The sequence below is a fragment of the Candoia aspera genome, chromosome 1 (assembly GCF_035149785.1).
Source record: "Candoia aspera isolate rCanAsp1 chromosome 1, rCanAsp1.hap2, whole genome shotgun sequence".
Lineage (NCBI taxonomy): Eukaryota > Metazoa > Chordata > Lepidosauria > Squamata > Boidae > Candoia > Candoia aspera.
In genome coordinates this window covers 60011289-60025591 of record NC_086153.1, presented here as the reverse complement: position 1 = coordinate 60025591, position 14303 = coordinate 60011289, and the positions used below count along the sequence as shown (strand labels likewise).

General features: G+C 38.1%; 1 protein-coding gene across 1 annotated transcript in view; it reads right to left on the bottom strand.

Annotated features, from left to right (window-relative positions):
* KIF6 (kinesin family member 6) overlaps positions 1-14303 on the bottom strand; it is a 145999-nt gene that overhangs the window by 28351 nt on the left and 103345 nt on the right. The window contains exon 16 of the mRNA XM_063290003.1: positions 6536-6586. Coding sequence (XP_063146073.1) covers positions 6536-6586 — 51 coding nt within the window. The remainder of the gene's footprint in view (positions 1-6535; positions 6587-14303) is intronic.

Sequence of the window (14303 nt, the reverse complement as noted above, 5' to 3'; positions counted from 1 at the left end):
CAACGGCTACAGCAGCAACATTCTTAGAACTTGGCCAATCACCAATTGAAAAGGATATTTATTTAGAGAATACTATGCCAGTAAAATAACATTAACCTCACCGAATTTCAACTTCAAGAGTATTATAAATCAGACCTGCTGAACCTAAGATCTGCAGCATTTTTGCTGGGGCCCTGTTCAATCTCTGTGACCCCACAAGAACACTGTTCATGGTCCTTCCCTACATCTTTACAGAAACATCTGAGGCTTACCCAGCCAATCAAATGTACAATGTGAATGGGAGAAGGCTCAGATTGCTATGTCTCAATGGATCATCTTCTTCCTAAACTGAGACATTTGCAATGGAGTTGGTATCAGTTTTCCAGCCTGCTTCATGTTCTAATTATCACTCCAGACTTAAACTAAATAATACATTAAATATATAGGTGAGTTACAGAAACAGAGATTAAAAAGAAACAGAACAGTGGTGGGGAAAGAGAGAAAGGAAAAACAGATGGAGGCTCAGAAAAATATGTGGGTAGGAAGGAGAGAGAGAGAAGGAGAAGGAGGGGGAGAGATACAATCACCTAGTTTAAACAAACAGTAGATGACACAATAAACCAAATTTTGGACATTACTACTTCAGATTATAGGTAGAAACTAGGAGGTAGGACAACAGAAAAAGAGGAAATAGAGACTACCTGAAGACTGAACTCTTAGACATATGTCTTCATCTCTGAGCAACTTCTGTAGTTGATCTTTATATATCCATACCAGCCATTACAACTTATCCACAATTATAACAGAAATGGTCCATTATACCTACATGAAGCTGGTAAGTCTACTAAAATGCACAGTATATGGGTTATCTAATAAAGTGTATGCAATCTATACGTTTATACTATTTATTTATTTATTTATTTATTAAACAAATTTGTCACCGCCCATCTCCTCCGGGCGGAGGGACTCTGGGCGGTTTACAATATAAAACAATAAATATATAATAAAATTTCAATATAAAACACACTATAAAACAATTTCACAAAGCTACCAAATATAATAAAATCCAGATGGCTGTGGTCTCATTCAGTCATTGTATAGGAGGGGCACTTCAAGGCACTAGCCAGCCCCAAGTATGACTATTCTCCCTGCCCCAAGCCCGGTGGCAGAGCAGGTCTTCAAATTCCTCCGGAAAGCTAGGAGCAATGGAGCTAATCTCACCTCTGGGGGCAAGATGTTCCAGAGGGCGGGCACTACTGCAGAGAAGGCCTGCATCCTGGACCCCACCAGATGGAATTCTCTTATCAACAGGGTCCGTAGCATGCCCTCTCTGCATGATTGGGTGGGATGGGCTGATGAAACGGGGAAGAGGCGGTCCCTTAGATAACCCGGTCCCATGCCATGTAGGGCTTTATAAGTGATAACCAACACCTTGAATTGGACCCAGAAGCCATCTGGTATCCAATGCAGCTCATGTAGCAAAGGTGTTATATGCGCCCTTCTAGGGGTGCCCAAAATAATCCGCGCAGACGCATTCTGGGCCAGCTGAAGCTTCCAGATACTCTTCAAGGGTAGCCCCATGTAGAACGCATTGCAATAATCTATATGGGAGATAAGAAGGGCATGAGTGACTGTTTGAAGGGCCTTCCAATCCAGGAAAGGGCATAACTGGTGCACAACACAAAGCTGTGCAAAGGCCCTTCTGGCCACGGCTGCCACCTGCTCTTTGAGCAGAAGCCGTGAGTCCACGAGGTCCCCCAAGTTACACACCAGGTCTGTCTGGGGCAGTGCAACCCCATCCAGAACCAAAGATGACAAAGTCCCAGATACGGAAGAGCCCTTAACCCACAGCCACTCTGTCTTACCAGGATTCAGCTGAAGCCTATTGTTCCCCATCCAGGCCCCTACAGCCCCCAGCACCTGGAAAGGGCAGCTATGGCATCACTTACCTCACCTGGGATGGAGATATACAATTGAGTATCATCAGCATATTGATGATACCTCATCCCATGGTGACGGATGATCTCACCCAGTGGTTTCATGTAGATGTTGAAGAGGAGCGGAGAGAGAACCGAACCCTGCGCCACCCCACAAAGGAGGGGTTGAGGGTCGGATCTCTCACTCCCTATCACCACCACCACCCTAACCCTAACCCTAACCCTAACCCTAACCCTGGAGGAAGGAAGTGAACCAGCGTAGAACCACGCCACCCACCCCCAACTCCCTGAGCCAACCCAAAAAGATACCATGGTCAATTAAGATTATATCAATTTTTCTTTACTGAAAGATGCCATATTACAACATGAGGATATAGTTCCAGGAAGGGATTTTAAACACCTGTTTCCCCAAAGTATCTACTGACTGGAGCCAAAGCAATATCTCCAATGACAGCCAGATGAGGAACCCTTGCCATACAAGAGACAAACACTTGGCAACTGCTGAGGCATAATTTTCTCTGAAGTTTGACATGAGCTGCAAAAGTAGAGCAATATGTAAGATTCAGATGAACACTTCTATTCACCTTTGCCTTGCCCTTATAATTAATTCATTTTATATTCTAATTTTTTGGAAATTTCAACTAACAGGCAGAGTTTTAATAAATATTCTAATGTAATATAATAGACTTCCCCAACACAATGCCTTAAAGTCTGATGTGAATATAACTTCTCAAAACCTCCTCATTCTGGTTGCAACCTCTGGGAACTGCAGTCTCAATCTGGGAACTGCAGTCTCAATTATGGAGAAATGTATTTATTTATTTGATTGATTGATTTCTATAGCCGCCCATCTCAGCAAGTGACTGAACGCCAGGTTGAAGACGATAGTTGTAAAAAGTCAGTGTGAACACTACATTTATACACATAAACACTGACTAGAAGTAGATTGTTATTAATTAAATCCATAAGCATCTTTGTTCACTTTGCTTCTCATTAAACTTGATCCAAAATGCCAGGTTTCTCAGACTTATTCCAGCAAATCAAAATTATTTGATAACACATTTATTTTGACGGATTTGCAGTTATTTTCATAAACCTAATTGAAGCACATAATTATTACAATTATTACTCTAGGATACATGAATATATAGTATTGCTCCCCACCTCTGCCCCTGGATCATGAAGAAATATGTTCAACTCAAGCTTAATACACAATCATTTTAATGAAGTAAGTTTACTTTCTGTGCCTTTTCATTTTTCCTTGTATTGCTGTTTTTGCAGATTTTCTGCCAATAAACTCATTTGCTGTGGCACTGAAGAAATGTGAACCTCTTAAGATTTAAATCAGTCAAAATAAATTCAAATTTTCCCTAAGGCAAATATTCATGGAATGTTTTGAGGTGCATATCCAGATATGGTACCAAAATCTTGTTCCAGAATTAATGGAAAATTTATGATCTTAACAAACATCATCTGATCAACCTATTTTTTTAGTATCAGAATTCCAAGAATAACCCTTAAGGCTAACAAATGCCAATTGCTCTATCCTACACTTACAGAAATATTGGAAAAGTGATTTTCTCTTTTTATATAGAAGGAATGCCCTAAAATGCCACTAGGAGTCACTACTCAAAGTTACGATAAACAGTAACTGTAAATATTTAGCTAACACAGACAGACGTGGATTATTATTTTAATTTGAAACACAAATATTCAAAAGAGCAGAATGTACTATAGCACTGAAATGAAATTAGCTGTGAAATACTGAGATAAATCCAAATCACATTCAATCTTCACATGTGCCATAATCACTACTTTGCCTGTTGCTTGGCCCCCCATGTTGCTGCTCCACAGTAACTTCCCCTTGGCCTCTGAGTTAAATACCTTGTCACTTGTTCAACAAAAAGCAGGAAAAAAATGAGTGTACATATAGTTCCATATTAGATAAAATGTTCTTATTCCAGGAGAGACCTCCTCTATGGGAATATACTAAAATAGACTCTCATAATTAAAAAAAAAATGGTTTGCAACAATATATAAATATACCAGAGCAATAGTAATAAAAATTAGGGAAAGGCTTTCAATTTTTATTTTTAGTCTAAGCTAGGGTGAGCAAGCTGCAACCTTACCACCATATGTATCTCTCAGCTAATTTAACATAGCCCTTAGCTGAATTTCAAAAGCATTTTACAGAACTGCCCCTTCTGCTGCTGCCCATTGTAAGTGAAATAAGAGGGTATCAAAAATAGAAAAAGATGGGTCAAAAGGAAGAAAGGGGAGCCTCAGATAGAGAAGCTACAGGGCTTTGTTTGGCTCTGGCCTTGCTTATTGCTTGCTTTAATCCTACCCACTAGTGACCTGTGTCCCCCAACAGATAAGGACATCCAAAGATAAAAAGTTCCCCACTTCTTGGTCAAAACTCTAATTCTCTTTAACTAATTATCTCAACCTGCCTAGCAACCAGTAGCTATGGCAGACTAATCTGCTAAGAAGTCAGACTTAAATGGCTGGGCTCAGAACTTCATTGGCCTTCCATACTCTCACAATCCTTTTAGACATAAAAATGATCAAAATGGTCTATACAGTTCACCTTTATTTTTTATTTTATTTATTTTCTATCCCACCTTTATTATTTTTATAAATAACTCAAGGCGGCGAACATACCTAATACTCCCTCCTCCTATTTTCCCCACAACAACGACCCTGTGAGGTGAGTTGGGCTGAGAGAGAGTGACTGGCCCAAGGTCACCCAGCCGGCTTTCATGCCCCAGGCGGGACTAGAACACTCAGTCGCCTGATTTTTAGCCTGTTGCCTTAACCACTAGGCATCCCGTAAGCTCTCAGACCAGAAATAAGAAGGTGTTATTATGTCTGGCCCCCATGTACAGTATTTCACATTACCTCAACCACCAACAACCCTTGGAAGGGGGAAGGAAATTTCTCTATTTTTACACAGTGTATATCCCGTGTGTTGTTTTCAGTTTTATTGACTAGCAGGAGGCAGACATTATGTGACTGGTTTTATCCTGTTTTGGACTTGTGGGGCATAGGTAGCTAGATGTTATGCTATGGGGTTCAAATCCTCTACCAGGAATTGAACACAAGGACGTTTAGGACAAAACCTGTCATGTAACGCCTGTCTCCTGGTGGTCAATGTAACTAGACACAAAAACATTGCATTGGGCACTACCTCTCTGGGGTCAGTGTACAAAAGGCAGAGAAAACTGTCAGTGTAATCTAGAATCTTAATATCAACCAACATTTAGTAAGTGTTGATACTTATCTTTCCAACCATAGGAAATTTTCGGAAATTTTTCTTTCATAAGTTTGATATAATTTGCAGTGTGGTCTCTGCCTTCCAAATGGCTGGGAAGGGGACCACAACACTTTCTATCCTCTATTCTGAATATGGGAGTAGATGTAAAATAATATTCTAGGTAGTATGTTACTGGGAAGTGCCAATTGTCTAACCAGCTATCACCTGGCATGTAGAGATGGCATGAAAAGAATCTCTAGATAAATCATCCTTCTAAAAAACAGAAAGGGCTGATTATAAAACTATTCTTAAATGAGAATTCTGCATCCTAAGCATATCCCACAGAGAAAATAGATTGCTGTTGTTCAAAATGTTGGTAATCTATCTCCATCAAGGCACTTAAAATAAAAAAGCTGGAAAATATTACTACCACGATCTCCAAGGGAACCATTATATTGCATTTTATCGTGGGATTTTTAAATCTAGTTTAGTTATGTTTACTAGTAAGCAGTTTATTTCATTATTGCCTCATATTTTTATAGTTATCAAGACAAATCAGAAGAATGGACATCTGTTTTCATCTGTCAGAGCACAACAAGCAAATGACAGTACTTAAATCACACAATAAATGTCAGCCCACAGTGTTACAATAAATTTAAAAGGATGAATGAGCTTAAAAAAAAAGCTGGAAGATATTCCCAGTGATGCAGAATAAGAAAAACTACACATCTGGTATTAATATATGAAACTCTATGATTTCCCATAGATATACATGAAGAATATATAAAGGAAGATTATTAGATTATACTGATGGAAGCATAAATTATTATATGGTCAATATCTGTTCAAAATTATGTGCTGATCCTGAAGCAGACTTCTTTACATTTATTCCATGTAGCATTTCCCACATCAGCTTCAGAGAAGAATAGAGAATAATAAACATTTCAGAAAGCTCCACATGTTTATGGAGATGCTTAGAAACATATTGATTGCACCTGCTTTTTTTTTGTCTGCTCTCACAGATTGTTGTGTCACAGTTCATCCCAGGATAATGTTTAACTAAAACAAACCCAGGCATAAATCAGCATGACCCAACTGGCCTCAGCAGATTAGCTCCATAACTTGTGGTAAGGAGAAGCCCCAGTGAATTTTAAAGAGCTAAATCTTCTGCTGCAGTTGCTAACCTAAGTGTGGTGGTACATTTGCCTACAATGAGGGAAGAGGACATGAATTTTTTCTTGCATGACGTATAACAACATGAAAGAAATGCATGAAAGAAAAAGAAGCGCAAGATTAACGTCATGTGAACTTAAACAAATGCCATCCGGGGAAAAAAAACTTTGTCTTGGAATGTTATATTTACCTTGGGCCACCTTTTGCATGTGCCGCTGGGTTATCTCTTCTTTCAGATGATCTGTGTGAAAATCAGAGTCCAAATCACTTAGAGAATTTTCAGCATCTCAGATCTCAATTTCTTCATAATAACTTTGCATACTTCTTACTCCCTTGCATTGACCCCACAGATTACTAATAAAGAGATCTCTCTCTTTATTTTGACAAAGCTAATACCTTTAGAAACATTATTTAGTATATCTTCTGAAAATGAGAATGTAACAGTAGTCTTTGTTGCTATATAACATTATAGTAAAGGTAAAGGTTTCCCTTGACATTAAGTCCAGTCGTGTCCGACTCTAGGGGGCGGTACTCATCTCCGTTTCAAAGCCGAAGAGCCGGCGTTTGTCCGTAGACACTTCCGTGGTCATGTGGTCATGACTACACGGAATGCCGTTACCTGCCCGCCAAAGTGGTACCTATTAATCTACTCACATTTGCATGTTTTCGAACTGCTAGGTTGGCAGGAGCTGGGACTAGCAACAGGAGCTCACCCCGTCACATGGATTCGAACCGCCGACCTTCCGATCGGCAAGCTCAGCAGCTCAGCAGTTTAACCTGCAGCGCCACCACGTCCCTGTTATATAACTGTATATATACATGAAAATCTGCAAGTCAAGCAACATGCAATTCCAGGAACCCATTAATAGCAGTAATGGAAACTACATTAATATTATACTGCCCTAAAATAGTGGCATATTCCAAGGGCTATTATAAATGTTTGTAGTATCTGCTCATTTTAATTTGAAATGCTTGGGATTTAATCTGTCTCCATAAACTATGCTCTATCCCCTCAAATGGTACTTGAGCAATAGTCACTTCTCCAGAATTTTGCTTAGCTGTGAGTACACCTCCTTAAGCGTATAGGGCCCAAATGAAGAATCTGATCTTCAGGTTTTCTGTCCTTTTGATCATTCAATACTTCCTAAATATATTCTATACTAATTTTCATTCCTTACATCAGACATTTGTAAGACATTTGTAAACTTTTCATAAATGCCATCTAAAGCACATTAATGCTTTTTGTTAGTGCTAGAAGATCCATGCTAGTTCCTAGCTTCCTGGGGAACATATATGATAAATGTGAGAGCACAAAAGGTTCCAGATTAAGTTTTAATTATGGCTATTCTCCTAGAAAAAAAAATGTGTTGGCTAAAGATATATTTTTATTCTATGTGTTACATGAGAATGAATAATGTACACATGAGAACAATTTCATGAGAACTTATACATAAAGAAGAAAGAGGCCAAAAGGAGGCCAAAATGAAAAAGGTCTGAAAGGCTATTCCCCAGGGATCTGCAAGAGGGTGGGGAAATGGCAAAACATGATGTCATGATGCACTTGCAACAGACATTAAGGTGCAAGTATGTAAGGGCAGGATTTGAATCACGATGTAACTGTGCACTTCATCATTTTGACATAATCTCATTTGCTATGGATACACACACACACACACATACAATATATATATAGTAAAGGTAAAGGTTTCCCTTGACGTAAAGTCCAGTCGAGTCCGACTCTAGGGGGCGGTGCTCATCTCCGTTTCTAAGCCTTGGAGCCGGCATTGTCCCTAAGGACCCGTCCGTGGTCATGTGGCCGGCATGACTCACAGAACGCCGTTACCTTCCCGCCGAAGCGGTACCAATTAATCTACTCACATTTGCATGTTTTCGAACTGCTTGGTGTGCAGAAGCTGGGACGAGCAACGGGAGCTCACCCCGCCGCGCGGTTTCGAACCGCCGACCTTCCGATCGACAGCTCAGCGGTTTAACCCGCAGCGCCACCGCGTCCCATAACACAATATATATATACACATACTGTATATACAGTACACACACACACACACACAAACATATATATGCTATTCCCTGCATGAAATATGGGATGGCCATTATATCTTTACATGAAATGATGTCTGAAACTGAATCAGTATTAACTGTACTATTTAGAAATAAGCTAGTAAAGAATTCCACAAAAAGAACTGTAATTACAAAAAGTAGTTCTAAAGCATGGAACAATAAAAAATAATGATAATACAACTTTAGAAAAAGTTAATATGTATTTGCCACATGTAATTTTGTAAGATATCCAGCTGGAAATTGAAGAATGGAAAATATAACTGATTATAATTTAAAGTGTCTAGCATATATATTTTAAGAAAAGGTGTATATTAGTATGTTTTAATATAGCTATCCCAGAAAATTAAACCCAAAGTTAGGCCCAGAATCCAACTGCAATGCCTTATACTGGAGACCTAAAACATCAACAGTTGCTAAGCAAAAGGAAACCCAAAGACCAGCTACACATTTGTGAACAACTCTGATTTCATTAGGAATTAAACAAGGTAATTTTTAAACATCTATTAAATACTATATATTGATTACAATTGTGCAATGAGATGAGGTACAGAAGTATCATAAACAATATCCTGCAAGCATCCTGGTTCAAAAACGTACTTAATTTGCCCCGAGGAATAATACTGATGTATTATTCCCAAAGAATAATACTGCCCCAAGAATAATATTGCATGTATCAGCATGCAGGTTCTACATGCTGATTAGCTCTACTGCTAACATATCTTCTGACAGAGGTATGTGCATTTAGTATCTCAGTTGGGCTTTTGTATCATGCAATCATTGTTTAACCAGTTTGATAAACATTTTTCTGTGATTAAAAATTCCCTGAATGGGAACTGACATATGAAATGTGGAAATGTAATGGAGTTTAATTTTGTATAACAATTTCAATTCATATCACTGCAAAGATGTGGAATTCCACCATTGTTGGCAGTGTGTTTTATAAAGAGGTGTACAAAATGTTTCAAGGTTGAAACACCTCAACCCTAAAATGGCCTGCTCCAACCTTGGAACTGGGTGTTCCAATTTCACTGGAAGTAAACTAATGACAGAACAGCTTGTTCTGACCTTACATTTTCAGAAGTAGTCTGACCTCAAAATGAGCCATTCTGACCTTAATTTTGTGGTTGGAATGCTTTTGTTTTGAGGTCAGAACATAGCTGGTAAAGTCAGAACAAATTGTTCTGATGCAGAAACAGTTTTAGTGAGATTGGACTGGAATGTTTTAAGATCAAGATATTTCAAACTTGAAAGGTTTTGCACATCTCATGAAGCTCAATGAATGTCAACAGAAACCTCCCTCATTATAATTATCAGACATATTCAGAAATTTGAGTGTTAGAACTGAGAACTACTGATGCAAACGGATTGTCCACTTCATAGAATTCATAGCATCATAGAATTGGAAGGGACCTATGAGGTCAAGTCCAACCTCCTGCACACTGCAAGCTTTATTACACCATCCTCAATAGATGACTCTCCAGCTTCTGTTTGAAAACCTCCAATAAAGGGGAAGAAATGGCTCCTTGCAGTAACCTATTCCACTGATTGACCACTCTTACTGCCAAGAAGTTCTTAATGTCAAATCTGTATCTACATCCTTGAAGTTTTGTCCCATTAGTTCTAGTATTACCCTCTGGAGCAAATGAGAGTAAGTCCAAACTCTCTACAATGTAACAGCCCTTCAGGTATTTGAAGACCACTATCATGTCCCCTTTCAATCTTTTCTTCTGCAAGCTATATATACCTGGGTCTTTTAAACGTTCCTTGTAGGACTTGCCATTACAGTACACTCTTGTACATAATATCCTCAAGAAGGTCCCTGACCTTGAAGCAGTGTTAGAGGGGAGTGGTAGCAGCTATTTATCTTTGTGAATAAGCTAGAAAGAATTCCTGGTCACCAGTAAGTTTTAATGTAACAGATGCTCAAATTTTCTTAGGTAAGGTTCACTGAAATTAAGTATTTGGAAAAGGTGCAAAATGGATAAGGTGGGGGAAATAACATGATGATAATAGCCACTTCCTTGGCATTTTAAAAATTATTTACAAATGACTGAGTATGCCCTCTTCTATACCCTTAATATTATAGTATTATATAAATAAAAACAAGATGTTTAATAGCAAAGGCATTAAAAACCACATACTCTGACTCATATGCCTGTTTTCAGTGCTAGCTCAATTAAAAACAAAGAGCCAGTTAGATTAAAGCTTCATCTACATTCAGAACTTTGAAATGTTTAGAAAACAGTTGACTTGAGAACATTTTTAAAACAAGTAATAAATATGGCTCTTTAAAAAAAACTGCTTATGTTGGCTATCCAATAATTGGACATTTAATTAACTAGTACACTGCATCGAAAAGTCATATTGAGACAATTAGAGGCAAACTGAAGTTTTGCAAAACAATTGCAAGCTTCTGTGTTTCTAATAATCAGGCAAGACAGCTAAAATCCAGGGGAAAAAGGAATGTGGGGAGTTGAAAGCTTAAGTAAAGGATGGTGAAACCTGGCCTGGCAATAATAGGTGTGAAAGGGATCCGGGTGTCCTTGTCAACCACAAGCAAAGCATGAGCCAACAAATGAGACAGTTGCTAAAAAATTAAATGTCATCTAGAATGCATTAACAGGAGCACCAGTCCAGATTACAGGAAGTAATTGTCCCACTTTCCTCTACCATGGCCAGACCACATTTGTAGTACTGTGCTCCGTTATGGACACAAAGTTCAAAAAGTGCCAAATTGTAGCAAGTTAGAGGAGTGCTACTGCAACAGTGAAGTATCTAGAAACCAGACCTTGTGAGGAATGGTTAAAGGCTGCCAGGTGAAAAAGTGAGTTCTCCTTTCCTGGAGGTCTTCAAACAGAGACTGGAGGGTCATTTATCACAGCCCCTTAAGTGAGAGAGCAGGGACTGTATAGTGAAATGGGAAAGCTTTTTATCTGTCCTACATTAATATCATGCCTACGTTAAGTCTCCTCTTGGATAAGTCATTGCTTGAAACTTCCCAGGTCGTGTACAATACATGGACTATCACCTATGATTTATACATGAGGCTCATGTTAATTTCTACAGAGAGAGACTTTCATTATAGCTGTTTTGCAATATGTAACATGTCCTCAACATTCACTGGATGATTTTTGCTATTTAACAAGACTGCTACAATTGTGACTACATATAGTTTACTCTTTCTTCAGGACTTGTGTAATAGAAAAGAGCTGAGTTGTCAATCTCTCCATCTCAATATCTGCTGTTTGCATGAGAATATAAGATTTTTTTAAAATTCATTTAACACATTTTACAACTATGCTCTTATGAAGTCCCATTTATTTCAGTTATGGTGGCAAAAAGAAGTTGTGTATAGATCAGGTAGATTAATGGTCCATTTAAGTATGATGTTCAACCACTAGGTCATTATAAAGGTTACACCTTTGGCCAACTATATACCTCAAGAATGCAATCAACTCTTTTGCCCAACCACAGATGCTAACCACCATATTTCTCCTGAGTGCAACATTTTCTGTTACATAGCCGCTAGAGTATAACAGAAATCAACACAATGGTCTATAGAAAATTAGCAGGCATACAGACATAGATGAATATAGAATGGGTATTATTCTAACACAAATATGGAAAGGTATAATTATAGTATTTCTTAATTGACAAATATTTACATCTTGAAGCTTGGCTTCATCTGTACATGACCACAAGCAGAAAATAAACAGGCCCTGTATAATAAAAATAACGTGTTTGTGCCATCAACAGCATGTTAGAATACTAATATGGATTTTTTTTGTCTGGCTGCAGCGTAAACAATTCATTAGGGGTTCAAAGAATTACCTTATTATTTCCGTAGCAACCCCTTCATTACTGATCACGTGTAGTAGCATACATAATAAAAATGTAGTCTGAAATATTGTGAATGATATGAACCCAGAAAAGAGAATAGAAACATGAAGGCATATTAATAACAAAATTAGGAAATGATTCCAACACTGTTACATGTATGGGCCCTTTTATAAAAACAAAGGAAAGGCTTCAAACATCTAGTACTGTCATTTCCGTAACTTTCAGAAACACAAATATTTATCTGAGGAACAGTGAAGAATTATATGTTCTTAAAGAAATACACCTTTTGATCTAGATAATGTGAACTGTAGACAAGGTGCCTTTTAAGGAAAGTTTGCTCAAAACTGAACTTATAACTTGGCTGACATCTCTATTACTAATTGTATTTTCTGAAACCTCACCAAACAAGCTGCTAAAAATATTCCCACAGTAGATACCAAATTATTTTTTCCAAGAAAGCTATTCTTTGTTTGGAGATAACAGCACCAATAAAATGTTGCATGCTGTAGCTCCACACGTTCTGGCAAAAAAATCATTTGGGGGAATTGAGGAATTCACTCAGCATGAGGTGAGCTGTCATTGGGACTGTGATTAATCTAGTAGTCTTTGGCCTCAGTTTCTGGACATTTTTATCATCCCAAGGTATGGAAAGGAGATGAAACTAACAAAAGAACCATGTACACTTTTGATGGAAGACATAAGGCATGACAGAATAGGGAAGATAAAATGAAGAGGAAAGAAAAATTATGACGCAGAGCTAAGTCTGTTTTCTTTGAACTCTGCTTGTTAGATTAATGGGGTCATTAATTTAAATTTATTACTCTTTCTTTCAGTGCATGTCCCTAATTAGTAACTAGAAGAAAAAGCAAAGGCTTTCATTTTCTCTCAGCTACAGAATCTTGTTTGAATAACTCTATTTTAAAATGGTTCACGGCATTGTCAGTTAAAAAAGTACAAACTAGAATCAATTTCCTTCTTTCAGAAAGAGCAATTCCCATGAAAGATAGCTGTTACATGAACCATTTGGTAATGTGATTAGAATTCATAACTATTATTTCGATAAAATACTATGTCACACTATAATAATTTTTAGACTCAAGATGAAAGTCTGTTAATAAAGTAACTTGCTCTGAAGTATATATAATACCAAACAGTGCCTTGGAACAAGCTAGACTTAGGTATAACGTTCCTTGGTTCAGATATAATTTTTATTACAAACTCTTTTAGTGGACAGCTTAATCCAGTACACACTTATACTGAAGTAAACCCCACTAACATGAATGACATATATGCAAAAGATTTGCAGCTCTTCATTCTCAAGCCTATCCCGAGCAATACAGGGAAATGTAATGATATTGCTCTAACATTGCAGTAAAATTGAAAATATATTAATCAATGTGAAACACACTAAATGGGTATACTATTTAATTGGTTGGAAAATTCAAGGGGAGGCTTATCTTATGCCTACTTTTATGTTATTTCAATGCAATGCATAATTTTCTCAGCTCTAATTTACTACAGATTTTATCTGTGTTGCTAATTCCATGCTGTTATTTTTCATCTGTGGTTTATATATTTCCCTATGTTTTATTACATAGTGGCGCTGCGGGTTAAACCGCTGAGCTGTTGATCGGAAGGTCGGCGGTTCGAAACCGCGCAGCGGGGTGAGCTCCCGTTGTTAATCCCAGCTCCTGCCCACCTAGCAGTTCGAAAACATGCAAATGTGAGTAGATTAATAGGTACCGCTTCGGCGGGAAGGTAACGGCGTTCCGAGTCGTCATGCTGGCCACATGACCCGGAAGTGTCTATGACAACGCCGGCTCCAAGGCTTAGAAACGGAGATGAGCACCGCCCCCTAGAGTCGGACTCGACTGGACTTTACGTCAAGGGAAACCTTTACCTTTACTATTTATAATTCAGTGCATCTCTGTAGGAAAAAAAAAAATGTTTCATTGTTCACTGTGAAACATATTTTCATTTCACTTCCTTACTCTAAATGGGGATTGCTGACGATTTATAACATGCTGTGTGGATGTGGA